Source organism: Rhinolophus sinicus, chromosome 3 (genome assembly GCF_057876585.1).
Source record: "Rhinolophus sinicus isolate RSI-liver-muscle chromosome 3, RSI-T2T, whole genome shotgun sequence".
Classification (NCBI taxonomy): Eukaryota; Metazoa; Chordata; class Mammalia; order Chiroptera; family Rhinolophidae; genus Rhinolophus; species Rhinolophus sinicus.
The window spans coordinates 42,300,940-42,328,754 of NC_142503.1; the positions used below are offsets into that span (position 1 = coordinate 42,300,940).

Genomic DNA, 27,815 nt, shown 5'->3' on the forward strand with positions numbered 1-27,815 from the left:
AGAATGAATTGAAAGTTTGTGGTTAAAGCAGAAAGCAGTTCATTGAACCTGAGAAAATCTGATGATTGGGGACAAACTGGTCAAAGAAGTTAAATTGATGACAGGTAAATTACAGATTGCTGGGGAAGTCACTATATTTTTCCCTTGTGTTTTAAAATTTCTAAAATTGCTAATTTGCTTAATAGTTAATGTTGTTTAAGTTCAGCTGTTTTAATACATTGATTTTTTTACTTTTTAAGATAATGAAAGAAGAAAAACTGTATGTTAAACTGACCTGGAACTTTAAAATTATTTAGACCAGTGATCACTGGTTACTGCCAAGTGTGTTAGTATTATAGACGGTAAGCAGTGTGCACGCACTGTGCCTGACGTAGTCCTTACCACTCCTGTGTTGTACCTAGTCCAAATCATAATCTCTTATCCCCTGGTCATTATAATTATTCGAGTTTTCAATTCCTGGTTCAGACTGTTTTGACTGGAACTCAGTGTTATATTCTGTACTGTTTATTTATTACCATAGCTTTAAAGTGCAGAAACAGTAAGGAAGCACTATTAATTTACATTCTACATTTAGGATATTGCAGTATTGATGCCCTCTCCAAGCAGAGATCACCAGGAACTCACGCGTGGTTGGACAATTTGGCTTTATTATTTGATGCTGCAGGCAGAAACCCCAAGGGGACTGAAGGGGAATCTCGGAGGGTGTTAAAAAGCTTGTTATAGGACTTGGCTTTTGTTTTGTGATTTGGGGGAGGGTTTAAGAATATGAGGGTTTGCTGTGGATGAGAAACTGTCAAGAAATAGGAGTAATTCTTTAATTGGGACTCTTTAATAATTATTTATAGGACAGATTATATAGCAAGACTAAAGCTGTAATTGGTAAAGAAATAGTCACTCATTAATTTAGAGGGAGGTTGTTTGGTATTTTGTGGCTTGAACAATGTTCATATTTTATCTCTGTTCAGACATGAGTACAAATTTGCTTTTGCCTTGATCTGTCATAGTCAAAGAATAGCCTGGTTCGCTGTCAACATTCTGTGAAATTGTTTTAATTCAACAGGAGAATACCAAGGCCTCCGTTTGAATGCCAGGCAGCTAGTTCATAGTAAGACCACGATTAGTTGATAGTAACAGACCAACTCCTATATGTCAGGAAGTATTTTCTCTCTCAGCAGTATAGAAAGAGTTCTTCTGTACCTAATAACAGTTATATGAAGAGGATAACCATGTTTTGTAATATCTAATCTACTGCTTCATTTTACTTAGTTTGAAGTGTGTGTTTGTATTGTGGAAGATGATATAAGCATTATTTTGCATTAAATATTAAACTTGTAGAAGTCTAATATAGAATTCTTGAAATTATGCACTCTCCATATATAATTTTAGATCAGTAGAATATACTATAATTTTTTGGTCTTTTTCTCCTTAGGTAGACTTTATCATATACAAAAAATATTGTACCTCTTGGAATAATATCTTTTATATAGACTATTTTAAGACACTTTATGGACTTTAACCAAAGACAAAGAAATGAGATATTTAGATAAGTTTTAAAATGATGGGGGGTGTTAAGGAGACTGGTATAAAATGTTCTTCCCCCGGCCCTCCCTGTACATGTGGAATGTTTGTTTGTTTTTTTTAAAGTGCATGATAAAAATTATACACCACAACCAAGTTGGGCCCATTCCAGCCATTAAAAGTTGATTTGATATTTGAAAATTAATCAGTGTAATTCACCATATCAGTAGACATATAACTAACACTTCCATTCATTGGTGCTTACCTAAAAGAAATGAAATATGTCCATAAAGTGATTTTAAAAAAAAGTTTATAGCATCTTTTTCATAATTCAAAACTGCTTCCTGTTTTGCCCTTTTCCTCCATGTCTCTCACATCTGCCCTGAGAGCCCTGAGTTGCCACCAGATATCCCTTAGACCTGCAGCCACCCCCATTAAAAAATACAGCCAATTTAGCAAAGGGTCCTATTTTAATATCCTAGGAGAGTTATTTTAATGTATCTTCAATAGAATTATCACTTGAAACAAATTGTAGGTTGAAGAACTTTTATAAGAACTTCCTAAAGAAGAAGATTCAGTTACCTTAAATATTTTGTATGTAAATAATGAGAAAAGAAGAAAATTAGTGTAAAAATATGGGTGGTGTTATTGGTGGGTAAGTCAAATTTAGCAAAGTGTTTGTTGTACAAAGGTCCAATATTCTAGTTGCATGTGATTACACTTAGAGAATTGAGTCAGCCTATTAGCAGTAATATAAGAACTACACAGATACTAAGATACAATGAAGTGATTCATTGTGTAAACAATTAATTTATAATTGGAGTTTTTGTTAAATGTTCAGGAAAAAGAAAAGCTTTGTAGATTAGTGGTTCCAATTTTGGGACTTGTAATAGGGTTCTCAAGTTTTTATTTTGCCATTAAAAAAATTCTTCTGTCCCTCATACCCTCCAAAAGCAACATCTCTCACATCCCTATTACCATCATTTTATTTCAAAATTACTTTTCACTCAAAAGACAAAGAATGAACACTATGAAGCCACTAAATTTTAAAACTTAGATGAAATGAAAAATAAATTTCCAAAATCAACTCAAGAAGTAGAAAACTGAAAAGACCAATGAATACAATATTGAATTGAATTATTAGTCAGAAAAACTACGAGGCTTATGTAGGGACAAGTTTGACTAAACCTTCATGGGATGGGATAATCCCTAAATTATAAAGACTATTCTAGAGATTAAAGAAAGGAGGGGAAGTCTGCAGCTCAGTCTGTACCAGTGATAAACTTTAATAATAAAACTACATAACAATAGTTGCAATTGAAGTTCTGGGAGTCCTCTGCTGGGAAGACGGAATGACTGCTGTACATCTCATCCTCCTGCAGGCTAGCCCGGACATTTTAGGCCTGTTCTCACAAAACGGGAAGAGGAACCTGAGAGCTAGTGGAAATTATCCAGGGCTTTTTTGAACACTTGATTTCATCAGCTCTGCTAATGTTTCATTGGCCAAAGCAGAACAGATGACTGAGCCCAGAAGCAGGATTAGGGACCTTATACTTAACATTTTGATGGGAGGAGCTGGAACATCACTTTGCAGAGTTGTGTAGGGAGTGAGGCCACTGATGTAATCAATCTATCACACATTCCTAGAGAAGAATTTAACACAAACTGCAGTATGAACCAAACGGAGGAAAAGCACAAAACTATGGAATAGATCAGTAGAAGAGTGTCCAGAAAAGAGTGTCCGTGAATACAACCATGTGAAAATTTGCAGTATGACAGAAGTATCTCTCTAAATCAATGGGATAAGGAAGACAAAGCCTTTATGAGTGTTGGCACAATGTTTTTATATGGGAAATAGTAAAAATAGACTTACTTTACAGTATATACTAAAATTACAAATGGATTAAGGATAGTAATATGAAAAACAAAAAAATTACTATTAGAAAATATAACGGAATATTTTTATGACTTCGGTGTAGAAAAGATTTAACATAAAAAGCACAGCAATAAAGGATCGAAATTTCTACATAACAAAATATATAAATAAAAATAATAGATGACAGGCTGTAAGAAAAACATTTGATATACTGGTGTTTCAAAATCTGCTTATAAATAATTACAAGGTAATCCAGTGGAAACTTCAGTGAACAGGGAGTTAAAAAAAATAAAAATGATCAGTAAACAAAAATATATATTCAGTGTCACTAGAAAATGTCAGGAAAATGGTTTTAATTTATGTCTCTTTCTGGTGCACCCCTTATATTGGCAAAAAAATAAAGACAATGTCAAATGTCAACAAGATCTTGTGTAAATAGGTGTTGTAATATAAAAATTGGTATTGCTATTCTGGAGAGGAATTTGGAAGTATCTAGTAACGTTGTTAATAACTATGGTGCCATGTCCTATTCCAGTAGTGAAGGAGAGAGGCAGAGGTTCTCTCCTTAAAGAGTGTGTTTACTTAGTGGTGACTGCTAAACAGACTTCTATATATTAGCCTGCTTAATATTGTCTCATGTATCACTGGGCTTTGTTCACATTTTTAAATTCTGTTTTCCCCCTATGTTTCAGATTGGCTAGTTTATCTTGCCATGTCGTCTGGCTAGCTTTTCTTCTTTAGTGTCTAATCTTATTTTAATTCTATCCCATGCATTTTTCCTTCAGATATTGTATTTTTCATTTGTAAAGTTTCCATTTATTTCTTACATTTAACCTTTTCCTCCCCATCATATTGTTCATTTTGTTCCCCTTAACAACAATAGCTGTTTTAAAGTCCTTATCTGTTAATCCTATTCTCTGTGTTTTCTCTGAGTCTGTTTTGGACTATTTCAGCATTTACAAAAGCAGAGAGAATACAATAAACCTGATGTACTTCTCAACCAGCTTCAACATTTATCAATATGTTGTAGTGTCGTCTGTACCTCCTACTTGCCACTTCTGATTATTTTAAGCAAATCACAAGCTTTCATACATAAGTATTTCAAGATGAAACCCCTCTTACTATTATCACACTTAAAAAATAACAGCTGACAGTAATTCCTTAATATCATTAAATATCTCTCAGTGTTTACATTTCCTGATTTGAAGAGTGACGTGAACTCCATAAATTCCAGCAAAAGTGACAGTTCCTAAAACTGAAATTGAAAACAGTGAATTATTTTGAAACTGTTAGAGAAATTGAATTTGTAATAACAGCAGTAATAATAAAAACCTTTCCTTACGGTATCATTAAACCCAGATTTTTTTAATTGAAATTTTTATTGAAATAATTGTCAATTCATATGCAGTTGTAAGAAACATTACAGAGTGGTCCTGTGTACTCGTTACCTAGTTTTTCCCAATGGTAGCATTTTGAAATATTCTAGACCTATATAGATATTAGCATTGATACAGTCCCCCAGTCTTATCCAGATTTTCCCAGTTTGTGTGTGTGTGTGGTAATAATTGTAGTAGGTGTGGGTACTCAGCCACCGTCAGGTCTCCGGTCTCCTCTTTATCTGGTAGTTACTCAGTCTTCCTTTGTAACTTTTTGTTTTTTCAACTTGACAGTTTTGAAGATTACTGGCCTCTTACAATTTCCCTTATTTGGATTTAGTTGATGTTTGCTTATGATTAAATTCAGGTTGTGTGTTTTTGGCAAGAATGTGACAGCAGTGATACTGCATCCCTTCTCAATGCACCTCACATTAGGTGTCGCATGATGATGACTGGTGATACTAACTGTGAAGCAGTTTAAGGTGGTGCCTGTGAGATTTCTTCACTGTAAAGTTACTTTTTTTCTATTATGATAAGTATCTTTTGGAGAGAAACTTTGAAACTATACTAGCACCCTGTTTCACAGCAGTTTTTTACCCACTAATTTTAGCATCCATTGATGAGTTTTGATGGAACAGTTTTACTGTATTTGCCAGTTGGTGATTTTGCGTTATTTATTTTTCATCACCTGAAATTGTATACTTGGCACTGTGGTAAACTTGCTTAGAATCATACAGTGATGAAATCTTTTGAGAGAGGGTTAAATGATCTTCTAGTGTCAACTCTGTTGAATAATCATATCAAGTTAGTGGAGGGAATGGGGTCTTAAAAACACAGAAGTTTTGGAATATTTAAAAAGTTATTAATTATGTTGGATATAAAACTTAAAGCAACAAATGAACAAGAAAAGAAACAAACAAAAATTCATAGACAACAATTTAGTGGTTACCAGAGGGTAAAGATTAGGTAAAGGGGGTCAAATATATGGTGATGGAAGGAGATTTGACTTTGGGTGGTGACCACACGATGCAATATATAGATGATGTACGAGTATTATCGAATTGTACACTTGAAACCTATGTAATTTTATTAACCAATGTCTCCCCAATACATTTAATAAAAAAGTTATTAATTGGCATTCCTTTAGTCTAGAATACAACAGTGCTACTTGAAGTTGGTGTATGGATTATTGCTTGTTCATAAATTACTGTTACTATATTTTTGCTAAGACAAGTTACAGAAATAAAAATAAGTACTTAGAAGCTTTTACTGTTATATGACTTGTCACAACTTTTTTCTGGTATTTAACAAAAGTATTGGTATACAACTGCCTTCAGGCATAGCCACTGGCATGTGTGATGTGGATTTTCCACCTCTCTAGCTTCAACTTTGCTTTCAGCTTTGTTATTTTATATATATCAGGGGCCAGCTCAGTCTGGAGCCCAGAATTACAAAATTGGTGCTTCTTTTTACGTGAAAAAAGCAGAAAGACTGTTATGTTCTGCATCTCTGTGTGTCCTTATCAGATAGAGAAAACACTAATTTTCAGAAGAGCTAAGAGATGGAAAGGAAGGTAAAACTAATCAAGATAATTAGCAGTTATGAAGAGGCAAATGAACAAAAGATGCAAGAGAAAAGAGAAATTGTTGAGGAGGTAGTTCTGTTTGGTTAATGTTGTTGTCTAGATCTGCTCAGTTGGTAAATTTCCAGTTTCCAAGGTACACAGTTATTGCTATTGTTATTACTTTGTCCTCTGTAATAGATTCTTTTAATTTGATCATTAATTATTTGTTCATTTTTTAGGAATACAGGAGTTTCCAGAAAATATAAAAAATTGTAAAGTTTTAACAGTTGTGGAGGCCAGTGTGAACCCTATTTCCAAGTAAGTTCTCTGTTGAATTATAAATTACTATTGTGAATAACTATGAACCTATGGTAGAATATTGCAATTATGAAATAGTAATAGAATATTACTTTCTATATTTTAATGAACAATTATTGTCAATCTTAAATCTATATAAAATTTCAATTTTAGATTTAAAAGGAACCTTTTAAATAATCTTTCCAACTCCATATTTTGCCACAGTAAATTTGACATTCAAACAGGTAATGCAAGTGTTTTGCTCCAGGTTTCACAGATAGATAATGTCACAAATGAAACTAGCCAGGTCTCCTTCTCATACTTGCACAACATAAGAGAGTGTTCACCTGCAAATCAAATGTGTGGCATACTTAAACTTGTGAAAATAGTAAAAGAAAATGAAAGGTCAAGAAGAGAAAAACAATAGAAAAGGAAAAGAAACAAGTGATTGGTTATACCATATAATAGAGGTCATATATATTCTTTTATGATGGTACTAGCTATAAACAGAACACTTTCCTGGTACCAAAGCTGTTATATTTTGCAAAAGTGAAGTGGTGAAAAAAACGATAAATAGAGTGAAACATATCTTAGTATAGTTAAGCTGAAACCAGGTTTCATATATTATAATACTGTATTTAATGAGTTTTTCTAAGCATAGTGTTGCTTTACTTGCTGTGTAAGAGGGAGGAATGTAGGGGAGAAAGAAGATGAGTCAAAGACTGATAGTCTAACTGCAAGAAAATTTTGTACTTGGTGAAATCCAGGACAAACATACAAAATCCAGTAAAGATACTTTATCTTCATCTGAAAATATTGCTCTAGCATCAAGTTCTGGAGCTGTATTTTGTAAATCAGAGGGAATAAAAGTAAAGCTAATATATATAGGTTCTTATATGGCCTTAAAATGTCATTGAGTTTATTAATATTCTCTTTTGCTCATTATAAAATTGTACAATCTTTATTTGATTATTTAGTGGCCAGATGTGGAAATTGAAAATAGTCTAAACCAGTGGTTCTGAAATGGGGACGACTTTGCCCTCAAGTTTGTTTGGTAAATTCTAGAGACGTTTTTGGTTTTCACAGCCTGTCATGGTGCTCCTCTGCTGGCTTCTAGTCAGTAGAGTCCAGGGTTGCTGCTAACCATCCAGCAACGCAGAAGACCCAGCCCCAAGAGTCAATGCTGTCAAGGTTTAGAGTTCCTTACCTAGTCCTTTGGATTGATGTTATTTGAGGCAAATTTCAAGAGGGACTATGGATGTCATAAATACATTTCTGTGTATTGTGCCTCATTCATAGTTCACAATTTTGTGCAGATTTTATCTTACTGAGACAAACATTGCCTCACTACATTTTTACAAGAGATAAAGATACAAGCATTGAAATACGTTAAGTTGTAAAAGACAAAGTTCAATTTGCAAATCACTCATAAAAGTAAAGAGGGGACTATTATCTGTTAAGAACATGTTAGATTCTTAGAGAGATTTTAATAAGAGACTGAAATTATATATGTGAATTTAATTTAAATTCTGGTATATTTTATATAGGCTTCCTGATGGATTTTCTCAGCTGTTAAACCTAACCCAGTTATATCTGAATGATGCTTTTCTTGAGTTCTTGCCAGCTAATTTTGGCAGGTAAATTATAGTTTCTTCTAAAACCTTTTCTTGTTAGCTCTTGTAAAGTTTATAAAACTGCAAGTTGCTTTAGTAATACTATTAATTACAGTGTCATAGGCTCCTCTTGTAATTATTTCTAAGCATTATGATTCTTATAGTTTCGTCAGAACTTATTTACTTTGAATTTATTTTTCCAAGTAAACAATAAGCAATAAAAATTTAAAAGGAAAAAGTAATTTAAGACTTGAATCAATTTTGAAAAAAATTGCAAAATACAAAGTTTAAATTGGGGTAATTTTTGTATATTTGAAATAAGTAATGGTTTAGTCTTAACATTTATCACATTTGAAAATGGTCTAATTATTGGTTTATCTATCTTCTCCACTGGAATCAAAATTCTGGAGAAGAGAAAATGTGTTTCTGGGGTGTACGCCATTGCTGCCCCCACCCCCCAGTATCTGAACGCAGAACAGTTTTGTCATAACACCTGAGTAATTTTTTTTAAATGAAAAGACAAATTAACAAATGAATCAATACTAGGTATCAGATTATTATTGTATTTAAGTTAATTGCTAGAGAAAGTGCTATCCAGCTACATGTTAATTATATAGTCATCTTTAGATCTAAAAATAAGGACAAGTATCATATGATCTCACTTATATGTGGAATCTTGAAAAAACAAAAAGAACCCAAGCTCATAGACACAGAGAACAGATTGATTGCTGATTTCTGTGGGTATGTGAGGGGTAAGAAGTGGTTGTGGGTTAAATGGGTGAAGGTGATTAAACAATACGAGTTTCCAGTTACAAAAATAAGTCACGAGAATGTATAGCATTGTGACTATAGTTAATAATACTGTATTGCATATTTGAAAGTTGCTAAGAGAGGAGGTCTTAAAAGTCCTCTTAACAAAAAAATGTGTAACTATGTATGATAATGGATGTTAACTAGACTTATTGTGATCGTTTCGCAGTATATACAAATACCAAATCATTATGTTGTACACCTGAAACTAATACAATGTTATATGTCGATTATATATATATGTTTGTTGTTGTGTTTTTTTTTTGGGGGGGGGGCTACCCAGAAAGAATAAAATGTGTATTATAGGAAGAAAAAGCATTCTATTCTAAAAACATAACCGTAAAATATCCACATTTTGTTTTCTCAAGCATCTATGCAATTGTTTAGATCCCAAAAATTTAGGAAGTTTTTGCATTTCATAATGTCAGTTATATTTCAGTAAAAAAATATTCTGAGCATTGTTGCAGCCTAATGACTTAGGGGAGCTACGTTATCATACTTCATATGTTTATATACATACATACCAGGGGTGTTAAAAAATGTATACACATTACTTGTATTCATCTTTTGTTCTCGGTATATGTTGAGTATTACAATTTTAATACAGTTTTTTCCGTTTTTAAAATGTGTATACATTTTTTGGCACCCTCTGTGTATGTATATGTGTTTATACACATGCATACAAATACAAAACTCATGTACTTGTCAGATTCCTCTTCTGTGTCTGGTATTTGGACCACTTTTTATTTTTGTTGAAGTATATTTGACCCATAACATTGTGTAAGTTTAGGTATACATTTATATGTTGTAATACGATTGCTATTGTAGCATTAATTAGCACCTTTGTACCAGTTAATTGGCTCATTTTTCCTCCACATTTATTGGACTGTGCATTAGTGAAGTGCCAGAGGATTTCTCCTTTTCCATGTCTCCTTGTGTTCCCTTATGTTTTCCTCTCAGAACTGAACTCTAAAGTTTAATTATTATTCTCTAATCTAATAATTTGGAAGGCATTTTTACAATTACAAAGAGATGTAAAGTGCTCTAAGTTTGATATTTAGGGACATCATTTTGTGCTTTGAATACGTCTGGAAGTGTGTATTCCTCCTCCTCCCACTCCCCCCACACACACTAATTCTGAGAGCATAAAATAGTGTTTTCTTTTTTTGTATCACTTTGTATTCCTGTGTAAATTTCAACATAGTATTCTGCACATTGTAATTACACAATAAATATTGGTTGCTTTAAAATTTTGGAGTATGACATGAACTTGTTAATTAAATTCTTTGTCTTTGTCACAGGTGCTTGATTTGTTTTCTTTGTTTTGCAGATTGATTAAACTCCAAATATTAGAACTTAGAGAAAACCAGTTGAAAATGTTGCCAAAGTAAGTAAAGGTGCCATCCTTCCTAAAATTTAGAATTTTGAATTCTTAAGTCCTTAGAGAAATGTTAAGTTTTTAATATCTGAAATATGAGTGCAAGTTATTTTAAAAGACTGACATTTGTAGTCATATTTTAATTAGTGGTGTTAAATATAAAAATCTGTGTATCTCTATTTGATATTTACTAGTGATTTCATAGCTCTTTGGAAAGACTTGTGTGACAAAAGTCAAAATAATAAATATGAAAGCCTACTTGAGTCCCAAATGCAGGTCCCAGTTCATATACAAGAGCTCTTACATAGTACTCAATAGAGAGATCCAAAGGGTCTTCATGTGCATGCCGCTAAGTACAGTTTTATGAGTTTGTCTGGTTTTGTAGTCTGTTGTAAATTAGAAATAAGGTGGAGGGCCCCCGACTGGTAAGATAACAGCAAAAAGAGATGGCAGTTGAAGAGCAAATAGAGTATAAAACTAAAACAGATCTACAAACTCAGAATGCACTGTGTAGTCTGTTCATTTAGGAGCACGGCGCTCCAACCACCTGAGCCACTGGGCCGGCCTCATCTGTGTCCATTTATTAAAGAAATGTCTTAAAACACCCTGAATTCATTTCTGCATGTTTTACAATTTAGGCATTGGCAAACTATAGTCTATGGTTAAATCTGGCCCACCCACTACCTAGTTTTGTAAGTAGTTTCATTGGAACCACATTCATTCATTTACATGTTGTCTATGGCTGCTTTTACTCTATAGTGGTACAGTGGAGTAGTTGTAACAGATAACATGCAAAGACTAAAATATTTTACTGTCTGGCCCTTTGCAGAAAACATTGCTGACTCCTGTTGTAATTTGTCAGGAGTTAATTGTCACCTTCCAGTTCCCCAGGAGTTACTCAAATTCTATAGCATCTTATTTATATCTGTTACGATGTTTACCACATTAGTCTAACCTTTTTTATACATTTCACTCCCTTCTTACCTGATCCACATATGCACATGCTCACTTGCATTCGTATCCTTCCACCTTACCCCAACCCATGACCGGAAGTCTTTGAGGGCAGAGAACATACCTAGTTTTGATTCTCAAGAGACATTATGTATTAGCCAAGCAATTGTTCAGTACAGGAACAATTGGAGTTATAGTGATAGCTGTGAATATAAATTAAAGTGGGAATTATCCATATTAAAATTCAAAAAGATTTAAATATTTTACAGATTTGGTACTAGCATTGATGACTTGTTAGCTCAAAACTTGACTGTTTTCTAGAAAATTTGAATAACCAAGATGTAAATTGTTTACTGAAATAGCCTACAGTTAATATGGTCTATCTGATATCATAAGTAATTCACTTATTTTAACTCCTTAGCTTCATTCATATTTGCATATATATGTCTGTCCTGCCTGTTTTTTTTTTCCTACAAGAGAACAAATCCACTTTATTTTCAATAAGTTTAAACCCTTGAGGGGTACAGCATTATACGGCTTCTGTGTCCTATGGCTTTAGCAGGAAGGTTTCTTTGGAATTTGGCACAAACCATACCACTGTTTCCATGAGCATCAGTTACCTTTCCCCAGATTACTCGGTTTTAGTTCGGTTTGCCACCAGAAGTCACTGTGTTGTTCTTGGCCATGTACACATAAGCACATTTCTTGCCTGGATAGAATTCAGTTTTATCTTGAGTATAAACACCTTCAATTTTAAGAAGATCTGTGTACTCTCTCTGGTTCCGGAGACCCTGCTGATAGCCAGCAAAAATGGCCTTGGACCACAGCCTTCTAGACATATTTGTCGTTTTAGAAATCCTGTTCCCAGCAGGCCTCCACAGGCTCCAAGATGGCGGTGGGAAAAGGCTTTTCTGCTTTCTTTTTAAAACTTGTGATTCAAACCTTTGAGGCTTCACAAACTATAAAGAAAGTCATGTGCATTCAGGCTATGTGAGTGAACCTTTTTATGATCAAAAGATTACAGCAGTGGGAAAGCTGTTTTAGATATGTAAAGTGAAATTTAATACCATCTTAATACTGGCGGACACAGTACCAAGAACACAAAGGATGTATATTTTTCCTCTGAGAAGAGAGGAAAAGATAAAATGAGTTAAATACAAAAGAATTTTAGAGGTAAACAGGAAGAAATTTGAGGCATATTATTTCTCCTTTTCTCCTTAAAGTAGGAAGATAGATATTAAATGAAAAGACTTGAAAATCAAAAAATGAAACTTTGTGTCTCAGATTTTTGAGGCGTATGTGTAGGACCAAAGTTGCCAGTATTAGCTACAACAAGTTGAGAAGGCGATGCTCTTTTAGAACTCTACAACATATTTTTTCATTTTTATTTCATATACATGTCATTTACATTTTCCTAAATCAGTTTTAACTTTCTAAGGATGTCATTTGTAATTGAATTTTTCTAATGGCATTGCTTTTCTTTTATGTACCCTTTTTTATAACTTATCCTTGTTGATACAGTATTTAATTGCTACATGTGAATTTTCTCTGTTATCATTATAAGAATATTGAATTAAGAAAAATAAGATTATGTTTTCTTCTTTCAGTCTCCCCCCTCCTCACAGCCCTCTTTACTTTTCTGAAACATCCACCTGATACAGCATTATGGACATAGGAGTTAAATATCATAGCATGTAATCTTTCTTGAGAAACATCCTGGAAACACCTTGTGCTTTGTTATAAAGCAAACTAGAACTGACTTATGTGTTTTCTGGACAAAGACAGATATGAGTAAGGGAAGTACAATTATAATATCTGATAATAGACACTCAATAAATGAAAGTTAAATAAAATAGCTTTGAGAAAAATCGGTGTTGTGAGATGAATGAAAGGAATGTTGATAGAATGGCATATTTTAAATGGAAGGGTTGAGGAAAATTAGTTTGCTTCCTCTAATGTTAGGTCAATAGTATACGTAGTGACATTACAATTATGATGTGTGTTCTGTTTTTTTTCACTAAAAAAACAGGAAAACATTTTAAGTGACTTTTATTTTACTTACTAATTTCTAATATGTTAAATTTCCGGACATGATGGAGATGCATGCACGTGCATGTGCGCGCGCACACACACACACACTTTATCTTTTGTACTATATTTTTAGTCTAACTTTTCTGTGTGATAGACAAATACTTATCATTGTGCTACAGTTGCCTACAGTATTCAGTGCTGTACAGGCTGTAGCCCAGAAGCAGTAAGCTGTACCATACAGCCTCGGTGTGTAGTAGGCTGAACCATCTAGGTTTGTAAGTGTGATCTATGATGTTGGGACGAGGGAATTGCCTAACAATGAACAGATCCCTGTCATTGAGTCATAACTGTATGATGACTTCTTTTCTTAGAAAATTATTTTTAATTTGTCAACATGTGAAAGTTAAACATTAGACAATACACATGAATGTTTTCCATTATTAATTTGAAGCTAGCGTGTCATTGATATTTTTGTAATACTTAATTCATTATTAATCCATTGTGTACAGAACTATGAATAGACTAACCCAGCTGGAAAGACTGGATTTGGGAAGTAATGAATTCACAGAAGTGGTAAGTTCTCACCAGCCTCACTATCCAAAAGTCTTATATTTCATCAAGAACAAAATTGGGTAGAGATATACACATATTTTTGAGAGACAAAATATGAAAGTTCTTAAGAGGGAAAATTAACCAGGTAGATAGAAACATCTGACAGGAATAAAAGCAAAATGTAAAATTAATGAGAAACCCATGGAAAAAAGTAACTAAAAGTTTTTAGGCATAGGAAGTGGAAAGTTTGAGAGATTATAAGGGAAAATCAAAATTTTACGACTAGACTGCATCAAGAAAAGTACTACTTCCCGGGGAGTATTGCTTAGGAATTTATTCAATGACAAAATACTTCTCCATAATTTTACTTAATAGCTAAAGGAAAAACATCGAGTGAAACAACTGTTATTTTTGAGTTGGTGGTGAGACCTCTGCATTATGTTTTGCCTTGAATGCAAAGCATACTCTGACGCTGAGTGAAAAAGAAAAGGAGCATGTAAGCAGTTTTTTGACTTTAGTTATTTCTCCAAGAGAACTCAAAATAAGCTAGATACATTTGTTTGAAGAGGAATTTATTAACCTGAATATCATCATCAAAATTTTTACATTATGCCTACAAGTTTTTGGTTTTTGTTAAATTGTGGTATATTTTATATGATAGTCTTAAGAACAAAAATTTGTCAGCACTGTCAGCTGTATGATTGCTCTATGGGTATTGTATGTACATTTGTTCACTAAATAGACAGTCATCTTTCAGTTAAGTCAGTGGAGGAGCATGGTGGTATTTTTTTCTAAAATACTCTTTGTCATACTCTTTATTGTATTTTAATTGAAGATGGGTTATGATGGCTTTTATTATGTGTTGTAGGAGGTTTTACTGCTTGTGAAAAAAATGTGTATTTTGTGCTTCTTAAATTATCTAGCTATTGTACTTTCTCAGTATTTATCTTATGTGTATTAATCTATTTCCATATTAACTGTTTGAAAATTCTTAATTGTTATTAATTGTATGAACCAGAGCAGCATTCAGAATCATTAATTTTTGGTCCATTTTGGTCTTCGAACATTATATATTTATAAAAAAAACTTACTACTAGAATTACAACAAGTAAAGCATAAAAGATTTCTTTTAATCCAAGTTGCACTTAGAATTCTTACCTGTATTTATATGTTAACAGTAAATTTGAATGACATGCCTTTTATGTATTACTCATGTTGTTAATGGTGATTAGATATACTGGTACTCTATGCCATCACAATGTCATTGTTATGACAGAGGTTTGTGAGGTGACAGAAATATCTTTGAGGCATTGAGAAGAGCCTCCAAAGGCAAAAATGCCCAAGATCAAATTTTGTCTTAATACCAAGGTCCATTACAACTCTGATTAATTTTTTGGTCCTCAACACCACATTATAAACAATATTTCACCATGTAGTTGCTGGGAGTTTAAAAATAACAGAATATGCTTCGCATATTTTTATGCCTTAGTTTACTTACCTTTCCCTTCCTTATTGGGCATTTAGGTTGTATGTTGCCCTATCTCTTTTTTCCTTCCTCTTTTTTCCTAAAAGCATTCAGCTTTTTACAGGTAATGATTGTGAGAGTATCTTTTTACTGTACGCTTGAAAGGAATGGCCCTTATTTTTATTTCTTTATTAATTGTGTAGATACTTGAGCCTATTATGTAATCAAAAGCTTAAATGTGTTTTATGCAGTCTACTGTTAGGAAATGTCTGTCTTTGAGTTCTCCTTTAGTAATAGTACAATAACAAATAGAGCGGAAAGGCTTGAGTTTTGACTCTGCCTTTTTTTCCCCTTTATTTTTTTAATGTTTTAATCTAAAAGTTGTCATTAGAAATTTCCAGGTGCTTTTTTACCAAATAAAGACATTCAAGTAAATAATTGGATTCCCCCATCTTCCTCCTTATCCAAACAGCCTGAAGTACTTGAGCAACTAAGTGGATTGAAAGAATTTTGGATGGATGGTAATAGACTGACTTTTATTCCAGGGGTATGTATGTCAAATTTTTAATGGCGTTACTTATTGCTATGTATATCCTCTGTAGTTTTATGAATTGTACATTTTCAAATTACTTTTAATTAGTAAAAAATAAAGCCTGGTTATTCTTAGTACTATTCAATAGAGACAAATCATGTTTTATTTTTACTGTCAACACATGCTTGATTAAAATCAGAACACTTCCCTTATACATTTTTGTAAAATAGTCTCTTTTTAATACCATGGAGCATGTCCTTCCCACTCAACTTGCAGTTGACTTTATATCCTAATTCAGTTTATCCAGAGAATTGTGAAACTAGGATATTTTCCATGTCGTTTCCGTCTTATCAAATGACATTTTGTTCATTCCCAGATCTAAAGCATAAGAATCCCTGTATGTGTTATCTCCCTAACTGATTATGGACAGCTGAGTTTCCAAAGAAAAATGTATGTCCATTGTCACTCTGCTGGGCTGAAATTAATAGGAGCTCTTTGCTTTATTACTGAATACATTACTAATGGCTTTTTAAAAAAATTATGAGTCTCCTCTCTCATATAAACATTTAATTATAAGTTATAACTTGGTATTAGGTTTGTAACCTAAATTTTGCAAATTATTTACAGTTGATAGTCATTTAATTTCTTTTTTTTAACTAATAGTTTATCGGTAGTTTGAAGCAGCTCACATATTTGGATGTTTCTAAAAATAATATTGAAATGGTTGAAGAAGGAATTTCAGCATGTGAAAACCTTCAAGACCTCCTATTATCAAACAATTCACTTCAACAACTGCCTGAGAGTATTGGTTTGTATCACTTTCTAATTCATTGATTAATTTTTATTAATGTAAAAGTCTGAGAAATTAAGAATTTGCCATTGCTTGATTTGTTGAGATAGTTTTGCTGTACTGCTGCAGTCACGAATCTTACTTGAATTTTTTTCCTGCTGTGAACAGTTATACAATTTACTACTTTGTTGACATCAATGTTTTTCTTTACTTTCTTTTACTTTATCACTAATAAAATGTAATTTTTAAAAAGTAGAGTTAAGTTGATCTAAATTTGGTTTAGTTCTTGAGCCCTTATCTGATAACTTTTTCAGTGTTACTTCATTTTAGACTCAGGCAAGAAAACAGACTAGTTTAGCAAATCCTATGAGGTCAATATTTAGTTGTCTAGTTGCTTGTCTGAAGATGCATCAAGAGAATTGAATTTTGATTAAAGAACCCAAAACTTAAGTCTTGGCATCTTCAAGATGTTTAAATATAAAAACCAAAAATCATTTTTACATATTTTTCAATTGAATTACATAGGTGTTTTAGCTCAGGTTACATTTTGTAGATTCTCCTATAATTTATTCAGCACTTTTAATTTTAAATTCCCATTTTATTATTTTAGTATTTAGTGTACATAGACTACATAGAATAGTTTGTTACATACCTATGGAAACTATCTTCTTATTACCGTTTCTTTAATCCATTAATACCACAAGTTTATATTATGGTCTTAACCGTGTGATGGTATTATTTTAAGGAACAGGACTACAACAGTGAGCAAAGCAGACAATAAGTCCCTATTCTCATGAAGCTTACATTTCCATGGGGGTTAAATAGATTAATACGCACCATGTAAGACGTGATGTTTAGGTGAAAGTTGAAAATATAGGGTAGGGAAATAGTGACAGGGTTGGTGTCATGTCTCTTTTAGATAGGTTCATTTAAAAGTTATGATGCATGTCAAACGTAACATATGCTCACATTGCTTTTTAGTTCAAGCTGGAAAATTGTATATTATTTCTTCTCTCAATAGGTTCATTGAAGAATGTAACAACTCTTAAAATAGATGAAAATCAGTTAATGTATCTACCAGACTCTATAGGAGGGTAAGATTTTTATAAATTAATAAGCTAGAAGATTTTACTTTCAGTTCAGCCTGCCATATATATTTTCAGATAATTGCATAAAGAGCATCTAAAGGAGATTCCATAAACATTTAAATAAGCAATTAGTTGCCAAAAAAAAGCAATGGTTACAGGTTGGGTATATTTATAATAAAGATACGCTGATTTTTACTGGTGAAGTTTATCTTAGTGGAGATAGAGTTTTGCTAGTTTTGTTAAAGTCCAGTTCAGATGTTCACGCGTTCTTAAGTTTTGGATTATATATGGGAAATCTTTTTTTAATGTATGTTTTCTTTCTTCATTAAAGGTTAGTATCAATGGAAGAACTGGATTGCAGCTTCAATGAAATTGAGGCTTTGCCTTCATCAATTGGTCAGCTTACTAATATAAGAACCTTTGCTGCAGATCATAATTACTTACAACAGTTACCCCCAGAGGTATGTATTTTAAAGTTATTTTCATTTTATTATAGCTATCTAGTGTGGTTTTATTTTCTTTCAAAAATAATTATGTAACTAAGTTATTTATTTTCTGCATAACACTTAGCTATTTTGATTTACAGGAGATACCTAAATGCTTTTCTTCTTACCTAAAAATTAGTAATTAAAAATGGGAAATATAATTTATTTTATATTTTAGAAGAGTATTTTTATAACTTTTGAAAATGATATTTTGCTTATGTCTTTTAAACAGTAGGCCAAATTTTTATCCCCAATTTTATGTTTTTCTTTTAGATTGGCAGCTGGAAAAATTTAACTGTGCTATTTCTCCATTCCAATAAACTTGAGACACTTCCAGAGGAAATGGGTGATATGGAAAAATTAAAAGTCATTAATTTAAGTGACAATAGGTTTGTAATAATGTGTTCATCAATTGGTTTATGGAAGATATTGATTGGATGAAATTAAAGTTTCCCTATATGTGATAGAAAATCTAATGCATGTTTTTCTCTTGTATATATTTATTTTTTTAAATAGAATTTTTATCGGAAAGAATGATCTAATTTTACTTCATGTTAATTATCATACTGTGGTTATTGGTCATTTTCTGTTGACTGCAGCTACACAACTTTTATTCTTTCCTTTATAGCAACCTTTTTTAGTCCCAAAAGTCAGATCTTCATCTTTGAACAAAGCAGCTTTTAATCTAATCTGCTCCTTGTATTTTTCTAAGCAAAGGTGTGATTAGGTGTGTACTCACATAGTTTGGACAGCATAGCCAAGGTGCAGAGCAAATAGATCACTAGGGTTGCTAAATTGTGACAATGTTTAAGTTAAAAGCAGATTGTCCATAATTTTTTCCTGAGGTGAAAAAGAAAAGTAGCCCCCCACTTATCCACGTTTTCACTTTCCACTGTTTCAGTTACCTATAGTCAGTTGTAGTCCGAAAATAATTAAATGGAAAATTCTAGAAATAAACATTTCATAAATTTTAAATTGCGCACTGTTCTGAGTAGTATGATGAAATCTTGTGCCATCCCACTCTGGGTGTGAATTATTCCTTTTGTCCAAAGTAGCCACACTGTATATGCTACCAGTATCACAGTGCTTGTGTTCAAGTAACTGTTATTTTAGTTAATAATGGCCTTAAAGGACAAGTGTGGTGAGGTTGACAATTTGGATATGCCAAAGAGAAGCCAGAAAGTGCTTCCTTTAAAGGAAAAAGGTATGTATGAATTTATGTATGTATAGGGAAAAAAAATAGTATTTATGTATGTATAGGGAAAAAAAATAGGGTTCATACTATCCTTGATTTCAGGCAGCTATTGGTGGGGGGGTGTCTTGGAATGTGTTCTCTGGATAAGGTGGAACTACTGTAATGGTGAAAGAGTGTTTCTACAGCATTTTTACGATTTGCTGCCATCGTATCTTATAAAGTATTCAAAACTATCCTATGGTACAACAGGTATTCCCATTTTATAGAGGAGAAAATTAAGACTTCAAATTTAAGGTGACTCATACAGCTTGTAGGACAGAGCTTTAATGTTAACCCAGTTTACTGACTGGTTAGGATAATTCTGACTGGTCCATTTTATTTAAGAAGTACAACTGCTATTTTTTTTTAATTAAGTCTTTGTTTGACCCACACGTTATACCCTAAAACTAGAGCCCTAAATTGCAACAAATTACCTTGGAAGATAGGTATAAAAGAGTAGATAAGCGTAAGACAGAAGGTTTAAGTAGACATTCTATTTTTAAGTGGAATTTTATTGTTATTTAGCAGTCTAATGAGTACTTGTATTACTTGGTTTTTATTCATTATAATGTTAAAATAGTGTTCTTGAGTATGAAAGTACTGGCTCATAATGAAATACATAGAAGTGCAGTTTTTATAACAGACTGTCACTAAGAGTGCTTCCTATAACAATTTTTTCTCTCTAAGTACAAATAAACTATCTAAAGCAATTTTATGAGACATTGCTTAATATGTCTTTGTCTTTTCTTATCAGATAATATTTTCAGGTTATTAGATTATTTTTTCCCCAGCCAAATTTATTCAGTTGAATAATTATATTTTAAAAACTAATTGCTATAAATGCAGGTAGTATTTTGTTTTATATCCTATTCAAAGACTTGTATTGGGGTTTTCCCTGAATTAACTATTTTTCTTCTATTTTTCATATGTAATAATATAACATTGTTTAAAAGAACATTATGTTTACTCTCATATTTTAACATTTCTCATTTTAAAGTTTAATTTTTGTTTGTATTTTTCCCACAGATTAAAGAATTTGCCCTTTAGCTTTACAAAGCTACAGCAGTTGACTGCTATGTGGCTCTCAGATAATCAGGTGGGCATTCTGATTTTTCTAAATTAGTGGAATTCCGATTGTGCTATATGAGTATGCATTCCAATTTAATAGGCTCATTTAAGTGCAGTTATACTCTTTTTGTTGTTGTTGTTGTTTTTAAGATTTTATTGGGGAAGGGGAACAGGACTTTATTGGGGAATAGTGTGTACTTCCAGGATTTTTTCCAACTCAAGTTGTTGTCCTTTCAATCGTAGTTGTGGAGGGCGCAGCTCAGCTCGAGGTCCAGTTGCCCTTGTTAGTTAGTAACAAAGGGATGTTAGCTCACCATCCCTTGCGGGAGTCAAACTGGCAACCTTGTGGTTGAGAGCCTGCCCTCCAATCAACTGAGCCATCCAGGAGCTCAGCGGCAGCTCAACTCAAGGTACCGTGTTCAATCTTAGTTGCAGGGGGCAGAGCCCCTACCATCTCTTGCGGGAGTTGAGGAGTTGAACCAGCAACCTTGTGGTTGAGAGCCCACTGGCCCATGTGGGAATCGAACCGGCAGCCTTTGACATTAGGAGCACGGAACTCCAACCGCTTGAGCCACCTGGCCAGCCCCCAGTTACACTCTTGAACACATGTAAACTGTTTTATATATATAAGGAAAATCTTAGAAAATATTTAGATACAGGTAATTTTTGTGAAATATGTGTAGATTCATAGACAATAAATCCTGTTGGACTTGTCTAATTTCTTCTAAATCTGTAAAAATATACATGAGATTAGGAAATCAGACACAATACCCTTAACTTTTTAGTTTTTAGACTGATCCTCTATGATATCTATCCGTAGAAATTTGATAATTTAAATTATACTTCAAATTGTGCACTTTCACACACCTAAAGTGTGTGAAAGAAGTGTTTCTAAAGAATTAAGAGTTATTATTCCTTGGACTTTCCTATAAATGGCAAATATTTATTGAAAGCTATCAGTAGGTCATGAACTGCTCTGGGATCTAGAGATATGTTGGTGAAGCAAATAGAATCTTCTTATATTCTCATTTGAGTTTACATTCTCATGGGAGACAGAGACAAACAAGTAATTATGTATGTAGTGTTTCAGATCCACAAAGAAAAATGAAGCTTGATAGGCATTAGAAGAGTAGCAGGGTTGAATATACAATTTGCTGATCTTTTTCATAAAGTGGTGCTTAGTATTTGACTTTGAGTAATGCCTTATAATAATGTATCTAAAGCTGTGTTTTCCCAAGGTTTGGATACACTGGTCACGTGGGATTTTGTAAGTTGAATAGTCAAATTTGTTTGGGGGGCTATATTACGCTCCTCTTTGGGGTTATATTAACAATCCTGATGTGTACTGCAGTAAAGAAACCTACTTGTTGATGTCAATCCACACTTACGAATCAGACTGTAGTATTTACTTATTCTGCAAATTAGGGAAGGAAATGTTAAAATGATGATACCTTTACTTTTATTAGAGCTTAAACACAAGTGATTACTTCATCTATTAAATGTGTCAGTTCATATATATGGAACTCTTAACTAATCTCTCTTAATTGAGTATTTACATTTGAAACTTGATTTGAAGTTTTGCGGCTAGAGTTACAAAACATTTGCTGGGCCCTGGCTCCCAATCTTGAGGACTCTGAGCCTGTTAGTATAATAGCACTGTGATGGATAAATCAATGCCAGAAAAATTATGCCAGATGACTCATTGTAGTGAAATTATTTAATACCTAATACAGTTGCTCCATATTTACCATGCTCCCTCATTCTCCTCGTCTTCCTCCCCATTTGTTAATTACTTTAAATCAAAATTGTGGTATTGAGGGCTTTGTATTTTCCTCAGTCTGACAAAATAGTAGAGTAGAAATAGTAAAACAGCCGACATAGCTATAAAACCTCCCTTAAGAAGCAGTCATTTTGCTTTGGAAAAGAACAAAGTGTATGAGAGAAGGTATGTTAAAGTGGTTTAATTATGAATTATAACAATGAATCGCTCCTGAATATTTTATTGACCATGTAGAAAGTACACCTATAGGCAATACATGCAATAACGTAATTTTTCATGAGTCTCTCTGAAGGCTTGAACAGAACGACTGATTATTCATTGCCTCATTCATTTTGTCATTCTCATTCAAGAACCATTTATTGTGCCAGGCAAAATAAGGTGGGCCAAATAACACTTTTAAAAGGGCCATTTTAATACAATGTGGTAAAATACTTGGTAGGACTAGGCTTCGGGATCAAAGAAGAGGAGTATAACTTGGGGATGTAAGTGTAGGTTTCCCAGAAGAGTAGATGCCTGCGATGCCTAATTACTTCTCAAAAGAGTAATAGGATTTAAACAAAGAAAAGGGAAGAGTGTTCTGGTTAAAAGGAGTATCTTGAGCCTAAGCCCTTACTGTTGAAGCAGTCTAGTATATTTGGTAACTCTAAGTGGTTCATTGTGACTAGGGCATAACTTGTTAGATGGAAGAGGAGGAAATGAGGCCAAAGAGGTAGACAGGGACCAGGTCATAGTGGATAGTGTATGCCATCAAAACAGTTTGCATTGTATTTCAAGGATGGTAAATAGATTTTTTTTTTTATCTTGCATGTCATCTCTGATAAATTATGTGGCTTCTGAAAGATTGTTTAAGAATTCTGAAGCCATATTCAGGCTCAGTGGAAAATTGCTATGAATCGGGTGACTATGTAATTTATTGTCCATACTAGGCTAGGGTACTTTTGATAGTGAAAGGGGGATCTATGATAATTATGTCAGAACAGCATGTGTAAAATGGGATTATTCCAGGCAAATTTGGCATTTGGTCGTTAAAGTCATGATCAGTTACTCATATATATCATCAATTTAAGAGGAAAAAGTGATCCTTGTGATACATGTAAACCCTCCCGTAGGAGATGGGGAATCCAGTGTAACCAGGCAAATGCTGTGATCAGATTGATATTTTGGAAAGTCTGTTTGGACTGCATTATGGAAGATGGATTTAGCAGGTGGTGGTGCCAAGGATGAAGATAGAGGAGACCACCTGGAGGGCATTGCCGTACTTAAGGCAGCAGAAAAAGTTGGCTTGAAGTAATGATAACACAACCAGAGAAGAACTGATATATTTAAGGCATAACTTTAAAAAGTCACACCAGTACAATAGTATTTGAAGAGTATATGTATGTGAGAGAAGTAAGGGAATAAAAGAAAAGATGAGCCTCAGAGATTTTGCTTGTGTACTAGGTGAACTTTGATACCATAACCATGATAGGGAACCAGAGAGAAAGAAATATGTTTATGGGGAAGACGTTAAGTTCCAGTTAGGCATGTTGGATTTGAAGTACCTCTGGGGTATCCACTTGGGCGTGTATAGAACAGTGCTAGTGGCCGTGAGCTTCCCCACCCCTGCAGCTTTGTTTTAGGTTGTGGTTTCTCTGCTCTTGGTTTCTCTCTTTTAATTTCTAACCTCCAAGGATTTTTCACAATTGCTCTTGAAGGCATAATTTCCTTATTTTCCGATATCATCATAGATTTATTCCTTTTGTTTGTTTTGAAAATTTCTTTATTCAAAAGTTTTGTGGCACAATAAGAGATACATGAGGGGAAAATATCATTAAATAAAAAGGCTTATTTTTATGTACAGCTTGATTAAATCACTGTAATAAGTAATTAGTGGACTTTGGATATATTTAGTATATGAGATCTTTTAAAACTTGATAATCAGGGGTGGCTGAATGGCTCAGTTGGTTAGAGCACGAGCTCTGAACAACAGGGTTGCTGGTTTGACTCCCACATGGGCCAGCTAGCTGCCGCTGAGCTTCCGGAGGGGCGGCCAGATGGCTCAGTTGGTAAGAGCGCATGAGCTCTCAACAAGGTTGCCAGTTCAATTCCCGCATGGGATGGTGGGCTGCGCCCCCTCCAAATAAAGATTGAAAATGGCAACTGGACTTGCAGATGAACTGTGCCCTCCACAACTAGATTGAAAGACAACGACTTGGAGCCAATGGGCCCTGGAGAAACACATTGTTCCCCAATATTCCCCAATAAAAAAAATTGTAAAAAACAACAACTTGATAATCAGTGATAATTGCAGTACAAATACGAATTTGCTTTATAATAAAAACAATTTTATTCTTTAGATTTTTATGAGGCTTTAAATTAATGCTTCAAGTTTTATTATGTATTTTTAAATTTGTGTTTGTATCCTGCATATTGATACTTTGGAGAAAAAAATGGTGAGTACTTACTCAGAAGAATTGCTGGATATGTATTTGCTTTAGGATTATTGAAAATTAAACATTTGGGCTGGCCTGGTGGCGCAGGTGTTTGGAGCGCCATGCTCCTAACGCCGAGGTTGCTGGTTCAATTCCCACATGGGCCAGTGAACTGCACCCTCTACAGCTAAGATTGTGAACAACAGCTCTTCCTGGAGCTGGGCTGCCATGAGCTGCCGTGGGCTGCTATGAGCTATCAGCGTAAGTAGCCAGCAGCCGGCGTTGACGCAAGGCTCATAACAGCATGGGCCAGGGAGCTGTGTCCTACACAACTAGACTGAGAAACAACGGCTTGAACCCGAGTGGGGAGTGGGCAGGCGGAAGAAGGGGAAAAAAATTAAACATTTATTTCTTTTCCCTAGTCCAAACCCCTGATACCTCTACAAAAAGAGACTGATGCAGAGACCCAGAAAATGGTGCTTACTAACTACATGTTCCCTCAGCAGCCAAGAACTGAAGATGGTAGGAATTTAAGAATCTCTTTTCTTTTAAAAAATACTAATCACAGCAAAGGTGTGAAGTCAATTTTAAGTCTCAAAGACTTTTATTAGTTTGAAGGGAATTTAGAGAATAGGTCGGTAAAGTTCTCTGAAAATGGAAGAAGAAGGCAACATCTCAGGGTTATAGATAGTGGAATTTAGAGGTATATATATGTAATATACTTCATTACAATGATTCCTTGAAATTAAACAGTGAACATCGATTACAGATCTCTCTCTTCTAAATCACATTTAGCTAAATGTTAGGAATACATGTTAAGTGTTATGTGATTAGGACTGTTAAACCAGGAAATATTTTGTTCACTTCTGTTGTTGGTTGTAGACTCAATACTACCATTGGATGTACACACTTGATAAAGTTAACCTATAGAATTCTGACTGTAAATGTAAGTTCTAAGTTCTTAATTACATTTTACCAAGAAAGGGGAATATACCCTTTATTGGCCACAAATATTTTTCCACAATTATGATATGAAAGCCTTTTAGACTAAAGAATACATTGTTTCTAATATATATTGTAGTGTGGTGTGTGTGTGATGTATATGTGGCACTTAAAAATACAATTTTTATGTGTGTATTTTTCTGAAACTAGTGAAAATCTTCATGGCCCCAAGTTATTTCTAAATTAACTCTTAATACATATAAACATTAGGGGGGTGGGGAAATCTAAATTATTCATTAGTTTTAATTTATAAAATATACCATAGGCAAATTAAACTGTTGAGCTTCAGTCTCCTTGTCTTGAAATAATGCTAATAGTATTTATTTTGCAGGGTTTTTATAAAAATGAGAAACACTGGATATAAAGGGCTTAGCACTGTGACAAAATCAAATTGGCTGTTGTTGTTCTTGCATTTTTTTGGCAGGTTTATTAGCAGACAGCTTTGAAATACTTTAATAGACTAAAACTAAAATAATTTTCCTTCGGTTCCGTAACTAGTGACAAATAATTAGAAAACTCATTATTTCTCTGTGCTAATTATTTCTTGGTCTTTGCAAGGACTAAGAGAGAGGCTTTGATAAGTTACTATTTCCTGGGTATATTTGATGAGATTTAATTGGGTGAAGCAAAACCGTTCCGCTTTTGAATTCAATTAGCAGGTAAGACTTGTGAGATGTCAGAGGTAAATAGCTTCATTCATTGGAGTTTCTGTAATTAAGGCTTAAAGAATGGGTTTATAAGCAAGATTTTTCTTTCATGTATTTAAATCCACACCCAATCTTTATAGAAAGAGAGGGAATGGATTCTTAGTGTAGAGAAGAGACTTTAATGTCCTATTACATGTGTTGGCAAACAATTTTAATAAAGGACCATTTAATAAATATTTTAGGCCTCATAGAACATCAGGTTTCTGTTGCAGCTACTCCATGCTGCCATGTTAATGTGAAAGCAGTTATAGATAGTATGTAAATGAATGAGCATAGATGGGTTCCTATAAAATTTTATTGATGGATAAATTGAGATTTCGTGTAATTTTGTATGTCATAAAATAATTATTTTTTGGCTTTTTTTCTCAACCATTTAACAATTTGAAACCATTTTTAGATCATAGACTATATAAAAACAGAGAGTGGGCCAGATTTAATAGTTTAGTGTCCCATCTTAAAGTATAGAAAAAGCAAACTTGGAATATTCATTCTTATTCTTTATTTTGCTTTTCTTGTTTCAGAAAAATAATGAAAACTGAAAAATTAGAAAGAAAGCAATACAGATACTATTCCAAAGAAAGATTCTCAAAATTGTTTTTCCCCTGTGATTGAACCAAAGTCCTCAAAGAACATTCTTAATCTTTGATGATTTTATTATATTAATGTTATTAATGTTTAGCCTACACAGTTGTGACATTGTTCCCCTTCCAGGGAACAATCAGGTAAATATTGTTAGTCACAGTACTTTTCCAGTAAAAGTGGTTGGCAGATTATTGCCTGTTGGGCCTAATGTGGCCTGTTGTCTGTTTTTGTGTAGCCCATGAAATAATACTTTTTATAGGTGAATATTTGCATCAGTTTGATGACAGTGCATACTGATGTTGACCCCAATTAAGCAAAATGTAATTCCAATAAGAATTTCAGTCTTCTTATTAAAACTGTATTATAAAAATTGTACTCAATTATTAGTCTATTTTAAATTTGTCAAAAATTTTGTGGAAATTTGATTTCTCTCATTCAAATACCTATATAATATCCTCGATATTTTCTCTTGGCTACAAAGCTTAGTATATATATTATCTGGCTATTTACAGAAAAAGTTTGCTGACGCCTTCTCTAAACTGCTCTAATCATGGGTATACTTATGCCTTGATCTCTCTTTTTACTATTTTCCACTTTCATGATTCAAATTTACCTTACTCATCTCTTTTCTTACTGTTTTTTCTTAAAAGATACAGTTCAGGTAAGAAATTTATTTCTGATACAAAGAATAGAAGTAGTAAAGTA

General features: G+C 33.4%; 1 protein-coding gene and 1 pseudogene across 13 annotated transcripts in view; one reads left to right on the forward strand and one right to left on the reverse strand.

Moving 5' to 3' along the window:
- ERBIN (erbb2 interacting protein) overlaps window positions 1-27,815 on the forward strand; it is a 104,801-nt gene that overhangs the window by 46,220 nt on the left and 30,766 nt on the right. For all 13 annotated transcript variants that reach the window (XM_019744011.3, XM_019744042.3, XM_019744072.3 and 10 more), the window contains exons 4-14: window positions 6,574-6,652; window positions 8,179-8,268; window positions 10,385-10,441; window positions 13,924-13,987; window positions 15,904-15,978; window positions 16,627-16,771; window positions 17,775-17,847; window positions 18,173-18,302; window positions 18,600-18,715; window positions 20,587-20,656; window positions 25,242-25,341. In XM_019744011.3, the coding sequence (XP_019599570.2) occupies window positions 6,574-6,652; window positions 8,179-8,268; window positions 10,385-10,441; window positions 13,924-13,987; window positions 15,904-15,978; window positions 16,627-16,771; window positions 17,775-17,847; window positions 18,173-18,302; window positions 18,600-18,715; window positions 20,587-20,656; window positions 25,242-25,341 (999 nt within the window). The remainder of the gene's footprint in view (window positions 1-6,573; window positions 6,653-8,178; window positions 8,269-10,384; window positions 10,442-13,923; window positions 13,988-15,903; window positions 15,979-16,626; window positions 16,772-17,774; window positions 17,848-18,172; window positions 18,303-18,599; window positions 18,716-20,586; window positions 20,657-25,241; window positions 25,342-27,815) is intronic.
- LOC109453942 (large ribosomal subunit protein eL33 pseudogene) lies at window positions 11,749-12,222 on the reverse strand (annotated as a pseudogene).